Source organism: Schistocerca gregaria, chromosome 1 (genome assembly GCF_023897955.1).
Source record: "Schistocerca gregaria isolate iqSchGreg1 chromosome 1, iqSchGreg1.2, whole genome shotgun sequence".
Classification (NCBI taxonomy): Eukaryota; Metazoa; Arthropoda; class Insecta; order Orthoptera; family Acrididae; genus Schistocerca; species Schistocerca gregaria.
The window spans coordinates 403,004,671-403,028,652 of NC_064920.1; the positions used below are offsets into that span (position 1 = coordinate 403,004,671).

Genomic DNA, 23,982 nt, shown 5'->3' on the forward strand with positions numbered 1-23,982 from the left:
TGTTGTTCCTGATCTATATAAATGATCTGGGTGACAATCTGAGCAGTTCTCTTAGGTTGTTCGCAGATGATGCTGTAATTTACCGTATAGTAAGATCATCCGAAGACCAGTATCAGTTGCAAAGCGATTTAGAAAAGATTGCTGTGTGGTGTGGCAGGTGGCAGTTGACGCTAAATAACGAATAGTGTGAGGTGATCTACATGAGTTCCAAAAGAAATCCGTTGGAATTCGATTACTCGATAAATAGTACAATTCTCAAGGCTGTCAATTCAACTAAATACCGGGGTGTTAAAATCACGAACAACTTCAGTTGGAAAGACCACATAGATAATATTGTGGGGAAGGCGAACCACAGGTTGCGTTTCATTGGCAGGACACTTAGAAGATGCAACAAGTCCACTAAAGAGACAGCTTACACTACACTCGTTCGTCCTCTGTTAGAATATTGCTGCGCGATGTGGGATCCTTACCAGGTGGGATTGACGTAGGACATCGAAAGGGTGCAAAAAAAGGCAGCTCGTTTTGTATTATCACGTAATAGGGGAGAGAGTGTGGCAGATATGATACGTGGGTTGGGATGGAAGCCATTAAAGCAAAGACGTTTTTCGTCGCGGCGAGATCTATTTACGAAATTTCAGTCACCAACTTTCTCTTCCGAAGGCGAAAATATTTTTTTGAGCCCGACCTACATAGGTAGGAATGATCATCAAAATAAAGTAATCAGAGCTTGAACAGAAAGGTTTAGGTGTTCGTTTTTCCCGCGCGCTGTTCGGGAGTGGAATGGTAGAGAGATAATATGATTGTGGTTCGATGAACCCTCTGCCAAGAACTTAAATGTGAATTGCAGAGTAGTCATGTAGATGTAGATGTATGTAATTCGTGCGGAATGACTGGTGGCCTATTTACATTTGACTTCGCATTTAGTAGTGTTGGGAGCCTTAGTCCACTCACTATCGTGTTTCTTTCAGTCTTAAATCAAGCAACACAGATTCACGACCCTCGTAAGTTGCTGTTTCTGCGCATAGCCATCTGTAGAGGACACCATGGCTGTGGACAATCTTTGTGTCCTGCCTTGATGCAGCAGAGTACAAACTGGTCCCTTGCATGCTTGCATTCGTGGTACAAATGTGGAAGGGCTCATGGTATGCGTAGAAATACAAAGGGGGGAATACACAAGACGCTACTTGCACCGAACATTCACTCTTGTTTCCATCTCATTGCAAAGGTTAATTAATTTCAGACAACCAGCGCTCGCTGTCGTGTTTGTTTCTGTGCATGCTATTTGTCACACAACAGCAATTTGTCACACTGTCCCTCCATATAGCCTATGACCAGCCCATCAATCTCTAGCATTCTATAACGTTTCTTGATCAGCTGTGAACTGGGTGCCGAGACACGTAAGATATTGCGGAAATGAGATAGCAAGAAAGCTGGTTAAAGCGTCTACTTAAAAGTGGACTAAGGTACAATGCAGCAGCTCTCTATATGTATTGTATTCGATGTTGAGGAACATGATCATGTGACTGTGGGGAGAGCAGTGGCTTAGGCTGAGGCGGTCTGTAAAACCAGAGCCCCAACGATGGAATTCCTCACACTGAGACGAGAAGAATTAATTTTAGGTTCTTACGGACATGGCATTCTCCTATGACACATCGATTCCTCCTCCTACGAAAAGAATCCAGTAGTTCTGAGGTGCCTATTTAAGTACTTCACGATTTAACAAAATGTGCTAAACAGCAGCAACCAGTTTTACAACTGAGCTATCTTGTATTTTTTTGGTAATGAGATGGGTGTGATCCGATTCTTAAAACTTTTTGTCCCTTGCCTACGTTAAGTTGTTGGGTAGATGATCTTAATGTATTCTGAGGCAGACGGCTCACCCTTTCTTCTCAGTGATCATCCAGTCATAGTACATGTTTGAGTATTTTAGCGATTGTACTTTATTTGTATGTTACCCTGTTCTATACCATACGTGCAGAACTTAAGGGTGAAAGTAACTTTCGCATAATGTGTCATTACCAAGTAACATAGCTCGATGAAACATCATGTGCAGAAAAAACAGCTACAGTATCGTAAAGAAGGTAACTGGAAGAAATACGCCTTGAGACGAACAGAAATGACACTTTTCTTCAAAGACAATAATTATACTGAAATCACGATTTGTGTTGGTCCCCTGGAAATTACGAAAAGCTGGACATGGTTCTTAAGAGAGTGTGTGATCACAGCCGACGGCAGTACGTGCTGTGTAACGTGCTCTCATGCTGGCCACAAGGTCGGTAAGGAGATCTTGTGGTAGGGCGTTCCATTCCTCCAGTAGCACGGTTCACAGCTGTTGGATAGTCGTTGGTGGATGTTGGGTGCTTCAGTACGTCCCCCCAATGCATCCCGCACCTTCTCAATGAGATTTAAGTCGGAGGAACTGGCAGGCCAGTCCATTCGTCGAATATCCTCTCGTTCCAAGAACTCTTCCAATTATGGTGTTCGCTGCGGTCGCGCCTTGTCATCCATAAATAGGAAGTCAGGGTCGAATGGACTCCTGAAAAGACGCGCTTGGGGAAGGAGCACGTTGTACCGTTTTCAGAGATCTGGAAGTGAGTACGACCATGTAACATGCCTCCGTACACCGTAACACCTAGACCAACAACACGATCATGTTCGATAATATTCCTGGGTGCATTACGTAACCCCATGCGGCTGCTGGTGAGAAAAAGTACTGCAGGTACGAGCATGTGGCACATGATCGTTTTGGTAGAGGAGCTGTTATGGTTTGGGTAGACATTACATAGCATGGGATTACTAACCATCAAATCTTTGAAGTCGGTACGCTATCGGTTAACGTTATTTTGACACTGTGCTCCTTCCCCATGTCCGTCTTTTCGTGGGTGAATTCGGTCCTGACTTTATCTTTATGGGTGACTATGTGCGACAGCATCGATAAGCGCAAGTAGTTAAATTCATGGAACGAGATTTCCAGATCACGTTTCAACTGAGAATTTTTTGCATTGCAGTGGTATGTCAAACTACTTCCACCACATTCGTCTCAGAATATTTTAATAAGAACGCTGATAATTGCAGTGTTTAGCACCGTAATCATACAACAGTACCATGCATCACTCACGGCCACAAACAGTGTTATTTGAAATGTGTTATTCTGCCCCATGTAGTATGGAATATTTGTTGAAGAAAAACGATAGAGTGTATCATTAGGCCATAGCAAACTATTAGACATGACCTTTCCTATGTTTTATACTACATTTCTTACGGATACATTACAGTGAGTGGATATCATACTGGGCACATCTACGAATCAGTGCTCGTATATGGGCTCCATGTGCGGTGAACAACTTTTTCTTGTTTTGGTTCAAATGGCTCTGAGCACTATGGGACTTAACATCTTAGGTCATCAGTCTCCTAGAAATTAGAACTACCCAGACCTAACTAACCTAAGGACATCACACACATCCATACCCGAGGCAGGATTCGAACCTGCGACCGTAGCAGTCCCGCGGTTCCGGACTGCAGCGCCTAGAACCGCACGGCCACTGCGGCCGGCTCTTGTTTTGGTGTATGTTATAGCTTTTCGTCAGATTTATATTTTGTTGCACATTATCACTCTTCATGAGATATATAGGTGACCTTTTATCAGTGACATATTTCTACGTGCAGGTCAAACATGAACATTACTCGTGGAAGGAACAGAAGCAAATTCTGAAACAATTTCCATCATTGCGTGAAGAATAATTCTGGCACCTGTCTATCTCTTTAACATTTCCTTATCGGATATCTGTGATAGTAATCGTTGATAACTCAATTTTTAATCGAACGTTTTCCTTAACTCGTCGCTGGGACGTCAATTGCGTCATGTTAGCGCAAGAAGATTTTTCCAGACGTTAAGTGTTGCAGCTACAGACAAGTCGGAAGATTTGCTTTGTAGATGACCTTACTTCTTTGCTTTATAGATTAACATGACATCATATCTGGTCAGTTTCTTTGGGAACCGGTTTAAGTAGTTTAATAACCGTTGGATGCCTCGAAGGCCCTTTCGGAAGTGTTCTTTCTTGCTTCTTTTTTACTGAATCGTGGCCACGCAGCGTTGGCCGCGTTCAAGCCGTAGCCTCATACGGGTGATTGCCAGTTACGACCTGGTCTGACGCAGCTGCATTCACGCAATGCTGGGGCAGATACTTTTCCACGAGTGTCACAAAAACCTAATTATCATTTAGCATCCATTAAATGATTATTCACATGATGTCCTTTTCATTAACAACTGAATGTGTCCAGTAACTGCCAACAAACACTGCAGCGTACGGTTCATTAATAAAAATGAAGTATTGAATGCCAAATACTCATCATCTATCTGAACAAAAACTTGATTATTTTCCGCCTAGATTTTGTGCAATGGATGAAGATTGTTTCAGCCACGTGTTGTAAACAGAAATATCATTGTTTTACATAGAGTCGGACAGAATGTAACCCTTATATGTATAGTGCTTTGTAGCCACACTAGTTCTGAATCTACCTATTTCCATATAATATACTTCTGTGAAGTGAGACAAAATTTACAGGATAACAGTAACGGGAAAATGCACCAAGCTGAGGTAGAAGTCCTTGTTTGAAACGACTGAGTCCAAAGTTATTGCCGATATGAGAACATTTTAAATTTACCAGCAGGCTGTGGATAAAAATCAGGCCGACACAATTTTAGTAATTTCATCTACGAAACGAATTAAATGTACTAAAATGAAGTAACTAAATCAATAACTGCAGTGTAATGAATATTTAGTAACAATCCGAAAATCGTATATGTGGAGACAGCTGTGACGATGAAAGTTCAAGCCAGGGCCGGGGGCATGCCCTTATGGCCTAATAGTTAAGGTAGCTTGTTTCGATAATCAAGAAACCGCGTTTGAGTCACGGTGTGGTATAGATTTATACGAGTATTTGTTACTACGTGTTTATAAATTTATTTATCTGGTCAGTTGAATAAAGTGATACATTGACAACATTTTGTCTAACTGTCATCCCATAGCGATCACATATTGCCCGATTTTGTGTAACGTTACCACTGAAGAAAAGTAACTGAACATCATGCAGATATAGAAATAGACACGCAGAATAACAGATTGTGAGACGCCATCTTCGTTTGCAATTTTTACGTACGAATTTGTTAATACATGTAAATGCATTTCGGCATATTCTCAAGGCGCTATAACCGACGACCTCGTAGCTGTCTGTATTTCTATGAGTAACTGTTAGAAGTGTAAACACTGTCAGCAAAATTGATCAAGCAGCTCTGGTATGAAGACAGATATATGTTACACTGTTTCCGTAACCGAGACACTGAGCACAATAAATGAATACTCAGGCTGCGAGGAATATGAAGTAGTCATAAGGATTTCATATCAACTTAAAAATATCAAACTATGACCATGAAAGTTGGTGATGATGTTAGTCCTTCTCTACATATTCAGTCTTCGATGTGGCGTATTTTCCAAGAATGCGCGATCTCGGTTGCAGTAGGATTTTGTGTTTTTTTCAGTGCGAAAAAGAGCAACCAGATTTAAAAGGTATGGCCAGAAGATAACGTAACAGAAGTGCCATCATCTTGGATCTTTAGAGTAGAAAAGGAGGCTTCATAGCTGCGACTGAGCATTCTTCTGTGGTACTGGAAAGTGTCAGCAGGACTTTCCCTAGCGTGTTAAACATCTGTCAGCTATTAGGGAGGAAATTCAGACCAAGTTATAAACGCTTTGGTTTGTTGTTAACACTAGAGAACCTGGAAAATCTTGTTACTGACTTTGATAGCATGTGGCATTGTCCTTAGTAAGAAGAATTTAAATGTTGTTACATCCATTACAGAATCGTTTTGTGGCAACATTTTTGTGTTTAAAATTTACGAACAATTAGATTGTCAGGAGTTATTAGAGGAGAGACGTCTTAATGTTAAAGAAGGAAACGTGTGGCTCATTTAGCTATTATCTATGTACCAACTTCTCCACGTTCATCTCCGCGAAACACGGCACAAAAGCGAAGCTAGCGTTTCCCCTATATGGGAACAAAAATGTGACAACAAAAGGAATATTGAAAAAAATAGGCAAGGAATCACTGAAAACCATTGTGAGGAAACACAAAAATCCTGTGTCTATTCCATATAAAGTGGAATCGGCTGATCCTAAAATGGGTGTACTAATGGAAGAACTGTCTGGGGTAGTGCAGCAGGTTTGTGTAGATGACTACTGTCTGACGGATCCGATATAACGCAAGATTTTGCTGTGATTTTTAACAAAATGGAGATGTGCGACTAGCTAACGAAAGATTCAATTTTCGGGAAAACTGAGAAAGATTTGAGAAAGAACCACTAAATTTATTTAGTTTACTATTGCAATGGATATTACGTCGCAAGAGAGCTCATCGTCAAATCAAATTTTATGCGGGCCACTATCGTCGAACTGGGATTAGTCACTCTGGAGATGGCTAAGGTTTCGGTAGAATTCACGAAACTTGCGTATACCAGCGTGTTTACACTAGACATTTCCAAACTCCACAAGTACCATTTCCACTATGAGTTATTTCATATGGATGGAGACAGTTTCATCTATTCAATGAAAGGCTGCAATTCATATTAAGTAATAAGGTTCATCCTCATGCATCCGACGCATCTGTTAATGCGACTGAGAATCCTTATGGTATTACACCTCAAAATAGGATGGTTAACTACCTGAAGAAAGACGAGGCGAATGGATCACAGACTTTGGAGTTTGTGGGGCTCAGGTCGAAAATGTGCACATACTGCACAGATACAGATGCCACCCACAGACGGGCTAAGGGTGTGAACTGTGCAGCCTCAGTGGCTCTAACGTCAAGAATTGTGAGAAGTTGCTCCTGGATGGTTTCGGTGGCGCCCCACTTCAACCTTTACACTTATTTACTACCAGTATCTCACTAGATCTATCTCTATACATGGTGTTACAAAAAGGTACGGCTAAACTTTCAGGAAACATTCCTCACACACAAATAAAGATAAGATATTGTGTGGACATGTTTCCGGAAACGCTTAATTTCCATGTTAGAGCTCATTTTAGTTTCGTCAGTATGTACTGTACTTCCTCGATTCACCGCCAGTTGGCCCAATTGAAGGAAGGTAAAGTTGACTTCGGTGCTTGTGTTGACATGCGACTCATTGCTCTACAGTACTAGCATCAAGCACATCAGTACGTAGCATCAACAGGTTAGTGTTCATCACGAACGTGGTTTTGCAGTCAGTGCAATGTTTACAAATGCGGGGTTGGCAGATGCCCATTTGATGTATGGGTAGCACGGGGAAATAGCTGTGGCGCGGTACGTTTGTAACGAGACAGATCTCCAGAACGAAGGTGTCCCGACAGGAAGACCTTCGAAGCAATTGATTGGCTTCTTAGGGAGCACGGAAAATTCCAGCCTATGACTCGCGACTGGGGAAGACCTAGAACGACGAGGACACTTGCAATGGACGAGGCAATTCTTCGTGCAGTTGACGATAACCCTAATGTCAGCGTCAGAGAAGTTGCTGCTGTACAAGGTAACGTTGACCACGTCACTGTATGGAGAGTGCTACGGGAGAACCAGTTGTTTCCGTACCATGTACAGCGTGTGCAGGCACTATCAGCAGCTGATTGGCCTCCACGGGTACACTTCTGAGAATGGTTCGTCCAACAATGTGTCAATCCTCATTTCAGTGCAAATGTTGTCTTTACGGAAGAGGCTTCATTCCAACGTGATCAAACTGTAAATTTTTACAGTCAACATGTGTGGGCTGACGAGAATCCGCACGCAATTGTGCAATCACGTCAACACAGATTTTCTGTGAACGTTTGGGCTGGCATTGTTGGTGATGTCTTGATTGGGCCCCATGTTCTTCCACCTACACTCAATGGAGCACGTTATCATGATTTCATACGCTATACTCTACCTGTGCTAGAACATGTGCCTTTAGAAGTACGACACGACATGTGGTTCATGCACGTTGGAGCTCCTGCACATTTCAGTCGAAGTGTTCGTACGCTTCTCAACAACAGATTTGGTGACCGATGGATTGGTAGAGACGGACCAATTCCATGGCCTCCGCGCTCTCCTGACCTCAATCCTCTTGACTTTCATCTATGGCGGCATTTGAAAGCTCTTGTCTACGAAACCCCTGTACCAAATGTAGAGACTCTTCGTGCTCGTGTTGTGGACGGCTGTGATACAATACGCCATTCTCCAGGGCTGCATCAGCGCATTAGGGATTACATGCGATGGGGGGTGGATGCATGTATCCTCGCTAATGGAGGACATTTTGAACATTTCCTGTAACAAAGTGTTTGAAGTCACGCTGGTACGTTCTGTTGCTGTGTGTTTCCATTCCATGATGAATGTGATTTGAAGAGAAGTAATAAAATGAGCTCTAACATGGAAAGTAAGCGTTTCCGGACACATGTCCACATAACATATTTTCTTTCTTTGTGTGTGAAATGTTTTCTGAAAGTTTGGCCATACCTTTTTGTAACACCCTTTATACATATAAGTTCACCATTACCGTTCAAAAATAACTGTATTGCAATTATTATAACTTCGAAAAAAAACTACTGAAAAAAGCTATTGGTACTAAACCAGATATTTGTTATATACCTGTTGTTGTTTGGAAATAAAAACCCTGACCCTCTCACTACAGAGTACAAAGCACAAATGACGAATTTCTGTAGAGTGAGAAAAGAAAGAGGGTAGGGGTTGAGAAAATATTATTGTTTTTATTAAGCCTGATATTAATTTAGTGTCTTTTTTAAATAAATTGATATCAAACGAACAGGATCATCTCAAATCGCTGAAAAGAACGTGATTGACGATGCTCATGCCATTTTATTTACTTTAAGAAGGAAGTGGGTCGGAAGGGTGAGAAACCTGTTTCTTACTTACCCAGGGGAGCGTGACTTCGTCTTAGGTCATTATCTGTACGAGAACCGACTCAGTGGTGCAGCGACCATGATTTATTCCATGTATCCGCCCTATCACACTGTTTCCATAGTCTCAACTAATTCATCTCATCGCTGTAGTTAGTCATTGTTGCTTTAGTAGATAACACAACCGATGAAGTTGCCGGTTAGTGGTGGGTTTCTCTTTAAATAAAACATGATTTAATTGTTCGTTGTATTTCCTCTAATAATCTCTCTGCACAGCTGTTTACATAAATTTCACAAATTTTTAAATTTGCTGTACACTTCACTAGCAATCGCAGTTACAGAGTTGAATCCAGGACTTGGCAGTGATTGGGTGTACCTCTAATAGCAGTTACATTTATGAATGTTCATACCGCTTCGACGACAATCGGGAACGCTGACCGTATAAAAGGAAATTACTTTATTTAAAAGATACATTATCGAAGTCTACATGTGTGAAGTTTACTTCCTAGTTTGATTACGTTCACGCGAAATCTCTAATGAAGAAAGTGTCGTCAAAAATCATAAGAAAACAGGATTTTGTTTTACCCGTAAGTGTGGTAAAGACCAATATTATGAACGTTTCTCTGATGGAGAATACTGGAGCATTTCGTCAGGTGGAGTATAAAAACTTTCATTCCAATAACCACCATCGTGATGATAAGCTTTGGTCATGTGAAAGGCAAATTTTGCTAGTCAGCGAAGATGTTTGTCAAATCATGGCTGTAGTGTATCACGCGATTGTGTTCCTAGGAATGTGACATAGCCACAAAGCATCGACACAGCGACGAGTGATCTGAAGGCACTTGGTTTATTAGATGTTGATATGTGATTCGGTAACGCTGACAGATATTTTAATGAGATTATTGTGGTTGTTGTTGTGTTGAATGTTTTTGCTGGTGATGATTTGGGATACATTTGGTAGCATGAGAATGGCTCACTTCCTGGCAATTATCAGTGGATATTGTGTTTCTAACAGAGATGTGAGAGATAGCAGGATAGACCCTCGATGATATGTCCCAGTTTCCTCATACATCAGGCACTGAGGGTTGTTGGGCATCACTTGACGGCCCTCTGCGACAGTTCTAGTAGTCCTTTTACTTTCATGCGTCACTTGTGTCTAGTGTATTCGTGTCAAAAAAAATGGTTCAAATGGCTCTGAGCACTTATGGGACTTAACATCTATCGTCATCAGTCCCCTAGAACTTAGAACTACATAAACCTAAGTAAACTAAGGACATCACACAACACACAGTCATCACGAGGCAGAGAAGATTCCTGATCCCGCCGGGAATCGAACCCGGGAACCCGGGCGTGGGAAGCGAGAACGCTACCGCACGACCACGAGCTGCGGACTTTTCGTGTCACTCGAGAGAAATTTTAATACTAACTCAGAGTTTTTGCTTCCTGTGCGACGTTGGGAGTGGGGGCATGGTCATTCAGTCGGAGTGATGGTCACGTATATAATACCAATAGTTGTAATAAACGCACATTATTCGGTATTATGCTGCAAATGTCGAAGACACCGGGGATATGTGAATAGTGGAACAAATGGTTCAAATGGCTCTGAGCACTATGAGACTTAACATATGTGGTCATCAGTCCCCTATAACTTAGAACTACTTAAACGTAACTAACCTAAGGACATTACACACCTCCATGCCCAAGGCAGGATTCGAACCTGCGACCGTAGCGGTCACGCGATTCCAGACGGAAGTGCCTAGCACTGCACGGCCACAACGGCCGGCAATAAGGGAACAAATTAATTTCATTTTGTGTAAATATTCATCACAGGTCTGTTTCCTAATCGATACAATTGGCTTGAGTGATATGGTAGATAATTTACAGCCACATGTAAAGAACGTAGTATTTTTATTTAGATGTTTTGAAAGGAGAATCATTTCAGTCTATAATTTTTGCAGAGTTGAAGCAATAGCTTTAATAAAATTCAGGTCTTACGGTGTAGAGCAATATAATGTCATTGGCGGTAAAAGACTGCTTTTCACAATATATATAAATGGCCTAGTAGATAGTGTCGGAAGTTCCATGCGGCTTTTCGCGTATGATGCTGTAGTATACAGAGAAGTTGCAGCATTAGAAAATTGTAGCGAAATGCAGGAAGATCTGTAGCGGATAGACACTTGGTGCAGGGAGTGGCAACTGACCCTTAACATAGACAAATGTAATATATTGCGAATACATAGAAAGAAGGATCCTTTATTGTATGATTATATGATAGCGGAACAAACACTGGTAGCAGTTACTTCGGTAAAATATCTGAGAGTATGCGTGCGGAACGATTTGAAGTGGAATGATCATATAAAATTAATTGTTGGTGAGGCGGGTACCAGGTTGAGATTCATTGGGAGAGTCCTTAGGAAATGTAGTCCACCAACAAAGGAGGTGGCTTACAAAACACTCGTTCGACCTATACTTGAGTATCGCTCATCAGTGTGGGATCCGTACCAGGTCGTGTTGACAGAGGAGATAGAGGAGATCCAAAGAAGAGCGATGCGTTTCGTCACAGGGTTATTTGGTAAGCGTGATAGTGTTACGGAGATGTTTAGCAAACTCAAGTGGGAGACTCTGCAAGAGAGGCGCTCTGCGTCGCGGTGTAGCTTGCTGTCCAGGTTTCGAGAGGGTGCGTTTCTGGATGAGGTATCGAATATATTGCTTCCACCTACTTATACCTCCCGAGGAGATCACGAATGTAAAATTAGAAATTCGAGCGCGCACGGAGGCTTTCCGGCAGTCGTTCTTCCCGCGAACTATAAGCGACTGGAACAGGAAAGGGAGGTAATGACATTGGCACGTAAAGTGCCCTCCTCCACACACCGTTGGGTGGCTTGTGGAGCATAAATGTAGATGTAGATGTGTGTAGAAGTTGATAGATACCCTTACCACAATTCACCCTCAGTGTATCCCTGTATCCCTCAACACGTCAGATATCTCAAATAAATGCACGCGTAAATAACTGACTACTAATATGTTACGCAACAACAGCACGTTAGGTAAGGACGGTGTAAAATAATTCCACCTACTGCAGTAGTTCAGCACAGTGGCATCGGAAGGGGGGGGGGGGGAGGGACGTAGTTTTTCATCATGCTGTGAGTTCCACAAACCATGACGAATTGTTGCTGTACAAAACTCACGGCTACAATGATCCATGTGCAAGCGTGTTTCATATCTTGGTCAAAACACTTTCTCAAATAGCTGCGTTTTCTACTTTGGTCACAAAGATGTATAATATATTGGATATGTAAGCCTCTAACTAACAAATTGTTTCGTGTCCTCTGCCAGTAACGATTCTGTGACAACCTGCAGTTGACGTCACAACATTCTCTCAACTGATGCTGAACGTGTACAGCGGTCACAGTTTTCACGCTCCAGGAGAGCAGCTGTGTGTATGTGGTGACTTGCCTTTACGTTTGGAACATAAGTTCGTTGGACTTCGCTATGTGTTTCACTGATACTTTAAAAAGAGCAAATTTGATTTGTGTATCGGAAGAGCGTAATACATTGAGAACTCTAGAGTAGAATTTTATTCATCAGGGCTCATGCTAATAATAATTCTCTACAACCTTTTTTGTTCCAAGTTACAAGCGAATGCTAATCCACCATTGCTGCATCCATGCTGTGTCGATGTTTGGTATTCCTGCTACTGCAATGGTGTCGATGATTTGCAAGGCATACTGACTGACCAGCAGAAGTTGCGTTTCACATGATTAAATCTCCTTACATCCGTGATGCTTTTTGGAGTGAACGCCTTTATATTCAAACTCAGGATACGCTCTAGTATTCTGAATTAGACAGTTAGCAAAGTGGCTCAATGAATAAGACACTAGACTCCTTGTTGGAATGGACGGCGCTTCAAATTCTCGTCCGGTAATGCCGATGTTTTCCACGAGTGTCGGGATGATTCCCTTGAAAGGACACGGCCGATTTCCTTCACTGTTCTTCCTTAATCTGAATTTGTGCTCCGTCTTAGCGACCTCGCTTCGACGGGACGGTAAATCCTAATCTTTCTTTCTTCCTTCTGCATAAGACAAAGATTGACGATATTTTTTATCATACTTGTGAATGAGAAGAATCTACGCTTTATTTCCGATTGTTTGGGACTACCTGCTTAGTTAGAGACAATCGATGATTTTAAGCTTACTACGGAGTTTATTACAATGTGTACACAGTAAGAACTAATAGAAATTTTGTAATGACACGTTACAGTGCACTCACATTAAGAAAGGAATAGGGAAAAATGTGTACAATGGCATGCAATTCTTTTTCCTCGGGATACATTGTGCTGCGTTGTTGCTTTCCGGAGCAGTGTTTCGAATTAGCTGGCCAATCTTGATGCTTCCTTTGACTTTGCTGGTACTGCTACAGCATTGCCGAATATGCATCCTCACTCGTTTTCGTCAGCCTATGACCACTCACTGTCATATAGATCAAATGTTTCAAATTATTATTTCACTATTGGGGACGAAATTTAGTTCGCGCAATGAAATATTTTTAACGATCAATGCTGAGCACTGCGCGAGCTGTGTCAAACAGTTGACGTCTAACAGAGTTGGACTGTAACTGAGGTGGCCCATCCAGCGGGTAAGACGTTCGAGACTGAAGCGAACGCGCTCTGATGCGGTAAACTGTTTATACAGGGTGAGCGAAGAAGGAAGGTACATGCTTTGAGACGCGGTAGTGTTAGTGGTTGTGAACAGAAAACTTCGTACGGACATATGCCATATTTCGAATGGTTTCCGAAATAGAACACGTTTAATATCACTTTTGTACGTTTTTCTTTAATAACTCGAAAATCGCACACTCCAACGAAAACGTGTCTCGGTACACAATTAAACTAAATAAAATGTACTGATAATTCTAGAATTTCCGAAATGCTTTTGCAGCAGCCGCTTCACTCTCTGTTCAAAGAGCCGAGGAGCGCCATCTTGATCCTACCCATGCACCCAAGCTGCTGAAGCGCTGGCATGACGTTGGTGCGCATGGTGTGCAAACCTCTATCATATATTTACCATTGACGACACAGGCAACAGAACTGCAGGACTCATCTCCTCGACAAAATACGACCCTACAATAAACGATGCCCTTAACCGGCACGCCACAGTCACCTTTGAAAAATGAAGTGGTACATGTTGATATGCGTACGGATTTTCCGTTGCTCATATTCTGCATTTGTGCGTATTTGGAAATGGGCTTCGTCTGTTCACAGAACGTTCCATCGCCATTCATTGTCCAGTTCAAAGCGAGCAAGAAATTCCATAGCGAACGTTTGTCTTGCTGTCATGTCACTAACAAGCAACTCGTGAACATAAGTGGTTTTTTATGGATACCAATGCAGGATGGTTCTTAGGATTTTATGCAGCGTTCTCGCTGGCATGTCCAACTTTCGGGCAATTCCACGTGCAGTGCATGTTTGCACACCATCGCTCGATCCCTTTTTACAATGTTGGGACCACATGTTCGACAGAAGTCGGATCAAATGCTTTCCTCCCCCTACCACACTTTCAAAAGAACCTGTGTTTTCGAATCTTGTAATCAATTTCTCCAGACCCTTAGCAACATCGGACCAATCCCTTTTTTTTCCACAACCTTGAGTGCTCGGAACTTCAGCAGGGCTATTGGCGGACAGACACCGTTCTTGTAAAAGAGCTTTACCAGCAGCACGCGATCCTTCATATTGCAGAGTCATATTGAACGTCCCGAACGCAAACTGAGGAACTGCCTTGTTCCGCGCATCTGTTGGTGTGTATATTTTGACGCTTACTGCGCCACCTATTGGTCAAATTTTCGTAATTCTTTTACCCCATAACGTTTCCCCCAGTGTCAAAATTGCTGTTCCAGTTTGACATCATTCTGATCAGTGTTTCTCATTCTACAGGATTTTGAAACTGGAGCTTTAATTGTGGACCCCTTATGTATGTGGTCGATATTAGCACACAACACTTTCACTAACACTAAAAATATGCACGTTTTTGCACTGTGAAGAAACGATGCCATCCCGCCGCTTAGTGAACATTGTTTTCATAATACGGAATGCATTAATTTTTTTATTAGTTTTGTTGGTAGCAGAAGCGCCTGCTATTGCTTTGAGGAGATCATATGTTCCCGTTTGTGTGTGTGTGTGTAAGGGAAACTAATAGGTCCTAACTCCTGTTTGTGTAAATTATCGCTTTACTATGATACCATGTTGAGCGATGTGGGCAGGGCTATTGCCAAGTTTATGTGATATTATTTGCAGTGTCAAGGGGAGTTGTTTTTTATCTACCGCACTCTGATGTGATAAAACTCATGGGATACCTGCTAATGTCTTACCGAACATCCTTTTGCCCGGAATAGTGCGAAAAGTCGACGTGTCATGGACTCATTATGTCGTGGGAACTTCCCTGGAAGAACATCGGGTCATGTTGCTCCTATTGCGGTCTATAACAGTGAAAGTGTTTCCAGTACGAGGATTGTGTGCACGAACTGGCCTCTCGATTATGTCTCATAAATGTTTGATGGGATTCATGTTGGGCGATTGCGTGGCCTAAACACTCGCTCGAATTCTTCAGAATGTTCTTCAAACCAACGGAGAACAATTGTGGCCCCGTGGCATGGTGCACTGTCATCCATAAAAAATCCGTCGTTGTTTGAGAACATGAACTCCATGAATGACTGAAAATGATATCCAATTAGCCGAACATAACCATTTCCAGACAGAAATCTGTGTAAACACAGCCCACTCCGTTTTGGAGCCACCACCAGCTTGCACAGTGCCTTGTTGGCAACTTGGGTCCATGGCTTCGTGGGGTCTGCGTCACACTCGAATCCTAACGTCGGCTCTTATCAACTGAAATCGGGACTCACCTGACCAGGCCGTGGTTTTCCAATTGTCTCGAGTCCAACCGACATGGTCACGGCCCAAGACAGGCGCTGCAGGCGGTGTAGTGCCGTTAGCAAAGGCGGCCGTGCGGGATTAGCCGAGCGGTCTCAGGCGCTGTAGTCATGGACTCTGCGGCTGAACCCGGCGGAGGTTAGAGTCCTCCCTGGGGCATGGGTGTGTGGGTTTGTCCTTATGATAATTTAGCTTAAGTAGTGTGTAAGCTTTGGGACTGATGACCTTACCAGTTATGTCCCATAAGATTCCACACACATCTGAACATCTGAAGCAAAGGCACTCACATCGATCGTCTGCTGCCATAGCCCATTAACGCCAGATTTCGCCGCACTGTTCTAACGGATATGTTCGCCGTACGTCCCACATTAGTTTCTGCGGTTATTTCACGCAGTGATGCTTGTTTGTTGGCGCCGACAGCTCTACGCAAATGCCGCTACTCTCGGTCTTTAAATGAAGGCCGCCGGCCATTGCGTTGCCCATGTTGAGAGGTAATACCTGAAATTTAGTATTCTCGGCACACTCTTGACACTGTGGATCTCGGAATATTGAATTTTCTAACGACTTCCGAAGTGAAATATCCAATGTATGTAGCTCCAATTACCGTTCCAGGTTCAAAGTCTGGTTTATTCCTGTCGTGCGGCCCTAATCACCTCGGAAGTCATTTTACATGAATCATCGAGTGCAGATGACAGCTCCATCAACGCCCTGCCTTTTACACCTTGTGTCTGCATTACTACCGCCATCTGTATGTGTACATATCGCCATCTCATGACTTTTGTCACGTCAGAGTATGCCGCGCTGCAGATATCACCACGTGACATAGACAGAGCCTGTTAAGACGATCTGTTCACAGAAGTTGCAACATTGCCCGGTATCAGGACTTGGTGGTATTATTTCTCGAGGTGAATTTACGGCGACTCTTGCTAGGTCCTGTTACGCTGTCCCCTGTGAATTGAACTATGACTAATTATGATGATGTTGTATTAATGAGAACAGTATGCCCTACCAATGGTCTCTCTTTTGTCTATGTTCCGTAAGCTGTGTGTGCAGTTAATCTCTGGACAATCAGGAGGGCTATTATTTCTATCTTGTTCCAATAACTGTACAATTTCATAAATAACAACAGAAGTTCAATCGTCTAATTGAGATGCTTTAACGTGGAAGATTTATATCTTGAACACATCCTGCGAATCATACAAAGGAAGGGTAAGGTTGCTTTTCCGTGGTATACTTCATCCTTGAAACATAAAGCATTGACAACACATACTTTCATTGTGACATGAACGGAACAGGATTCTCAATGTAATATGCCAGTGTTCAGTCTCTCGTCCTACAATAAATCGTGCATGTATGGAAGGTTGTGTTGATGCCGTTCGTGCTGATTGGCATATTACTCCAAGTGGTCTCGGAGACGAAAATGTAATTCAAGTCCGTCAACTTTATGGTCAGACCAGATGTCTGATTGTTTCTAAATATGTCTCATATCGAACAGTATCATCGCTAGACTGGTGAATGCGAGAATTATAGACGTTATTACCGTTGAAGCCAAGATTAGCAACGATACATCCTCGTTAAGATGATGGGGAAATGGAAGAACCTTATTGTCGGTCATCTCAATGTAACTATGCTGATTAACGATGCATTCCACCTGAAGCAGACATGTCTTTTCCCTGTAATTAAAACGTCAGAACTGCCGTAATCGATCTGCCTGTAGCTCGCATCACTCCTCTTCCGTCGTACTCCAAGAAGTTTATGTAGATGTACGATGTCCTTAACATACAGCCAGAAATGTTATTTTATTGATAAAATAGCTCAAAATAGGGCTTTTGAAGTTTTAATCGGTTCGCTGTAGATATATCGTTGGGCGTTGTATCTTGATAACTTGGTCGACTGAAGTGACGCTATGTAAAGTGAACATACGATGCAGCTCCTCCTGGAGTGTTCATTCACGTTGTAATCTGTAGCAATGACTGTTTTGCAACTCCATTTCTAGCCACGAGCCAGGCCATACGCCAACGGCCCTGGCCCTTCCTTATGGTGCTTCGGCTAAAATTTTGTCGTGAATTCGAAATAAACTGAGATTGCTGATCAGTCCGCACAGAGATACCTTGCGTGAAATGGGATATTTCCATTATGGCATGACCTTTGCTATGTGCAATGGTATTCACTCTGTTTCTTCACTTTGTCATATCACTCTTGTTTCATTTTACATACGACAAATGAGATAAATCAGCTCGAGAGACACAGAAATTGCACATGTATTCCAATACATTCGACACGATCTGCAAGCATTTGTAGCTAGTATTGACATTGACATGCCAGGTGATGAATTGTTGTCAAGTGAACTTATTTTGCGACCGACGACATGAAATAGTACGACTGCAGTGATCTCACTTTTTTTCCTTACGATGCTTAACAGTAGAGCGCTAGAAAAAAAATGTGTAATAGTAATTATAACGTTTTAGAACCACGCGGTGCTGAAACTTGACTCGTGTTTATGAACAAGCAGCGGTGTGAAGATGCCTCGCACTTCTATGGTGTAGTGAGGCACAGCATTATTTCAGAATAAGATTACAGGCGTTCGGTCTATAAGTTATTCGCTGTTTTTTTCTTCGTCGCTGCTGTTCTGTCATCCAGTAATAACTGATTTTTAAAAATACGAATTTTTATATTTATGTATATTTTTACCCGAGACCTTGCCTAACTAGTCTCCCACGCCAGGGCGCCGCCGCAGTCCACATTATTTGTACGTGAGCGTTTTACGGACGAGGAATATGCTGATGTGGTCATCTTTTATGCATGCGGGGCAGTTCAGGCTTCCGTGTCTGCGTAAGAGTCGCCTCACGTCACACCCCTACCATTTCTATCTTGTAACCAGGTGACAAAACAGCTTTCTGTGGAGTCGATCGTAATGATAAACGTCCAAAACATAAGTAACTAATGAAAACTGTATATCAGATTCTGGTTGAGAAATCACATTTACAAACCTTTCGCCAATTCCCACGAAAGAGAAGATTGACAACAGGGTGCTGCATAAGACGTGCTGAACACGTTAACATAATCTCCATCGTAAAATTCATCACGATGTAGCTAAAGTGCCACTGTAAGAGAGCCGTGGGTATCCCATGTTGTAGTCTGTTTGTGTGCTAAGTCTGTCATCATTATGACATTGTGTTTATAGGTCTGTGATGCATGGGCGAGTACATAGCATAAAATAAAAGACTTCACTGCACCATATTACTCTGCTATTCTGATACAATGGGTACGCTCACTCCTCGACCATGTTCCCCTGCACCTTTAGCTGCATTTGCGGAAATGTAATCGCCACACTGGCTGCTTATTAAGAGACATAATGTTCTTGCAGCGATAACTGTCTGAAATTCTGTTTCTACGAGGAATATTCACTTTTAGAATTTTACCAGCAAGTGGAAAGCTGGTGGCTACCGCTCCTGTTCACCAAAATGTGCGCCGACGCCCTTAGTTGAATTCCAGATCTGTTGGCAGTGCAGTATGTGGATGGGAGATGTAAAAGTGTCTGTGGTTACCCGACTAATGGGCGGAGACCTTAACTTCAATGGTTGCTCTGATGCTCATCAGAAAATGCAGGCGATGTGACAGTACCAAATCATACCCGTCTCTGATCTCTCTGCTTGAAACAATACAAACATAGCACTGCATTCTTCACGGCGCCGTGAGAGTAGTTTGCAGTTGTACGCGATACACAGATTCCTTAATTTATGAAATAGAGGAATAAGTCACCCCAAAAATCAAAATGCTGAATGAGAGGACTGTAATTACACCTCTTTGGGTCTACCAGTCAGCATTGCTACAGGACTATACTTTTCTTAAGTTTAATCAACACCTGACCACTAAGTCATCGCGCATATTTACCGCTGAGGATAGCTGTCAATTTCAAACTGTGTATTTACTAGTATTTTCCGAAGTGAATAGATAAGAGTGGACTAGGTCGTCTTCTCTTCGTGGTCATACGAGTTTTTTTCCTAAAAACAACATCAACAACTATTATACGGCAGATTAAACTTACGTGGTAAGTTCAGTCTGACAAAATTCAGTGCGTTTGCTCGTTTCAGTGAGAATTAACAGTAGTATAATTTGGCTAAACAACGTCACCTAACACTTCGTGCAGTGTGAATAATTCAATTTATTCTGTAGATGAGCTCGTCAAAATACCGGTATTCCGTTCTAATGACCAATATATTCGTCTACACATCAAACGTCTAGGAGTGATAGAACACGTCATGGGGAACAAATTTTGCTAGGGATAAATTTTTCGCTGACGCTTCCCGACGATATTAGGCGTCGATTTAATAAATTCAACAGTCCTGAGATGTCGAGATTTCACCAAACTACTACCATCTAGTAACCATTTGTGCTGCATCTGCATACTGCTATAATGTGGTGGAATTGTTTTTCAAGAAGAGAACATTAAGAATGAATTTCTCTAAAAAGGAGAAAGATATTTTTCCGCAATTAATAATAAAATGCCAGAATGAAATTTCATCTCTGCAGCGAAGTGTGGGCTGATATACAGCTTCCTGACAGATTAAAACTGTGTGTCGGACCGAGACTCGAATTCGGGACGTTTGCCTTTCGCGGGCAAATGGTCTGCCGACTACGCTATCCAAGCACGAATGATGACCCGTCCTCACAGCTTTACTTTCGCCGATACATCCTCTCCTACCTTCCAAAAATTGACACAGGGTCTCCTGCCAAAACTGCAACACTATCCTCTCTTGCAGGAGTGCTAGCAAGTCTTGCAAATTCAGCAGGAGAGCTTCTGTGTAGGCTGGGAGGCAGGAGAGGAGATATCGGCGGAAATAAAGCTGTGAGGACGAGTCGTCAGTCTTGCTTGGATAGCTCAGTCCGTAGGGCACTCGCCCGCGAAAGGCAAAGGTCCCGCCTTCGAGTTTCGGTACGGAACACAGTTTTAATCTGCTAGTTAGATAAGTAAAAGAATGATCCCTAGCGTCGCCAAGAAGCATCAGCGAAAGTTTTGTCAGTAACAAAAGTTGTTCCCCGCGACGTAATCTGTCACCGCTAGACGTTTGATGCAAAGACTTTGAAAGATCTGCGTAGGGCAGAGAGAGAGCATTCCAGCAGCAGCGACTGACCGCAAACGAGCCGCGGACAGCATTTCCCCGGCTGAAGCTGCAGGCGGCAGCCCGGCGGCAGCTGCTGCGGCTGTGGCATACGCGGGCACACTTGCAGGCGGCACTGCAGCGACCCCGAGGAGCAGCGGCACGAGAGGCACGGCTCCGCGGTCGCCACCACGCCGCCCTCCGGCACCGTGACGCCCTCGTGCCGGCAACCTGCGCACCCGGCCACAGCCATCAGATACTGATCGCTGTCTCCCTTACAGCTCACACTCTACAACCCTTACCGGTCCTTACTCCTTCCCTAGAACACTTATACGTAAATACGGGGTGGCGCAGATAAAACTAGACATTGTAAGTACAACGTAAACGCAACAAAATTGCGGAACCGAACAGCTAAAATGGACTTACCATTTATTTATAATGAAAAATACATTTATGTTGAAAGTGACCCTATGCAGTATCAATACAGAGCTGTGCACGTCTGAGCATATTCAAATACACCCGGAGTAATGTTCGGTAATGTTGTGAAATCCGGCAAACGTGGTGGCCATAAATGTTTGCTGATAGTTCGTTCCTCAGTGAAGACATTATGGACTCTTCATGGATACCTCAGACGTATGGCATGTTACACCATCTTGCTGGGAGAAACAGTATTGTCTTTCATATTCAGTGAGTTAAGCACAAAATGTACAAAAAATTTCCATGTATGCAACCGTGTTGAAGGTAGTGTCAAAAGTAACGGTGCAATAATGCGCGTCCCTTTTACACCGCACCAAATGCCGATTTTTTTCATCATGGAGTGGGTCTGTCGCCCAGCACCTCGGATTCTGTGAATTCACGTGACCGGGAAGATGAAAGTGTACTACATCACTCATGGTGTAATCAGAAGGGGCCAACAAACCATGGTTCATGTTATTCAAAAGCCACGTGCAGTAATCTGCATGTTTATTACTGTCAACCTTCCGTAACTGCTGCACAACCGTCACAAGATGTAGCTTCAACTTAATACTTTTTTCTGTACCCACTGGCAACTAGTCCTACTCTCATACGCCTGTTGGACCAATTTAAGTGTAGACTTCTTTGGGCTCTGAATAATCCGTCGGCAAATGTTTGCAACAACTTTTGGTGTACGAACCGAAGGAATTCTTTGTCTGTTCACATTTTGCGCAGATCTGAAGGTGCGGCAGGGGCTACTTTTAACTGAGCTACTCTGTGCAAACACGGTGCACACTGTTTCCTTATGATAAGTGCTAAATCGCAGAAGAAAGAACACGCAATTGAAACTTTGATACAAATGTGCTTTCAACAATCCAGAGATCGGTCGACAATACTTGATTCCGACAATTTTAGCTTAGTTTACAATTATGGTCGTTAAACAGCGACACATCTCTCCACATGGGGCATCATCAGTGACCAGAGGGACCACACATCGAAGTCCCCGCACCGAAGATACAGAGTTCGCGAGAAAAACTTTGCCTCGTGTGCTTCGAATGACGGCTTAAGAGTCACGAAATATTCTTCGCAGCACAAGAAAGTGAATAGATATTTCCGTATTCAGATTGGCTGCGTACGATGGAGTGACTTAAAAATAATGATTCAAATGGCTCTGAGCACTATGTAACTTAACTTCTGAGGTCATTAGTCCCCTGGAATTTAGAACTACTTAAACCTAACTAACCTAAGGACGTCACACGCATCCATGCCCGAGGCAGGATTCGAACCTGCGACCGTAGCGGCCGCGCGGATCCAGAAGGAAGCGCCTAGAACCGCTCGGCCACAACGGACGGCTAAAAATGAAAAAAGCGTAATTTATTCTCCATATTCACTTCACTGATGAGTTACAGAATCATTTTTAGGAAAAAATCCCTGAAATGTTAATTACCGACTTTTATAGCTCTAAAAAAAGTCTTATTAAGACCAGACTCGTTTCACTTAATTCTAAAGCATCAGCAGTAGTCGCTGTAACAGTGTGGTTTTTTTTTACCTTACAAGTTTGTTTGCTAGGGTCATGAACGCATCGCATGCTTTATTTACTACACTAAACATTTTAATCCTTATCATTATTAGTCATGGTTTTGTGTTGTTTGCTTCATTCTTATTGTACTTCTACGTGAATGTATTGGATATTCAGCACACCGCACTTTCACTGCACTAAATATTCACATTTCTGTGTTGAGAAGAACTACTGTCATCTCGCCATTTCGTGTGTTTCGTCTTGCTGTTGCGAAATGTGTTCGTTTTTTGTTTGTTTTGGTAGTGGTTGAAGTGACTGCTGTCTTTTCTAATCGGAAAATATAAACATTCACAGAGCGATAACAGATGCTGCCACCTTTACCAAAACAAACAAAAGACGACCACATCCCATAGTAGCAAAATAAAACACACGAAATAGAGAGAGCATAGTAGTTCTTCTCAACATAGAAACGTGAAATATTAAGTGCACTTAGAATACAGTGTAGTGAAGCCCAACACATACACGTGGAAGAACGAGAATAATTACATAAACAACAGTAAAACCGTGAATAGCGATAAGAATAAAAAATGTTTATAGTAGCAAGTAAAGCTTGCGGACTGTTCATGATCCTAGCAAACAAAATTGTAAGAGGAAAAAACCATATCGTTGCAGTGGCCACTTAAAATACTCTAGAATAAACCGAAACGCATCTGGTCTTAAATAAGACTTCCACGACAGTTGTAAAAGACGATAATTAACAAATACCAATGGCATATCTGCAACTGCATAAAAATAAGCCCTAAACAAAGAAGACAACACGTAATTTCGGTTGTGTTCCAACTAGAACACCATGCAAAGCCGTATTAAAAGAATTGTGATATTTTGGCAACTGTTTCACATTATTTATATTCATTAAAATCCTTTGTCGTAACCAGTATTTTTTTTCCCAAATAAATCTTCCACTCTGCAGAAGATTATGGGCTATAAAGATAATTCATTTACCTTCCAAACTCTACAGATGAATAACGAAACCGGTAATTTCTCCTTCATGTGCGGTATATGGGACGA

The 23,982-nt window shown here is 42.5% G+C and overlaps 1 protein-coding gene and 1 long non-coding RNA gene across 3 annotated transcripts in view; one reads left to right on the forward strand and one right to left on the reverse strand.

The window, feature by feature from the left end:
- The window catches only part of LOC126349315 (uncharacterized), a 373,888-nt gene that overhangs the window by 175,562 nt on the left and 174,344 nt on the right, over window positions 1-23,982 (reverse strand). Inside the window, exon 2 of one of the 2 annotated variants that reach the window (XM_050002420.1) lies at window positions 20,976-21,173. The exons of the other annotated variant lie outside the window; for it this stretch is intronic. Within the exon in view, the coding sequence (XP_049858377.1) occupies window positions 20,976-21,173 (198 nt within the window). The remainder of the gene's footprint in view (window positions 1-20,975; window positions 21,174-23,982) is intronic. 2 annotated transcript variants of the gene reach the window in all.
- The window catches only part of LOC126349342 (uncharacterized), a 421,894-nt gene that overhangs the window by 138,577 nt on the left and 259,335 nt on the right, over window positions 1-23,982 (forward strand). The window lies entirely within an intron of this gene.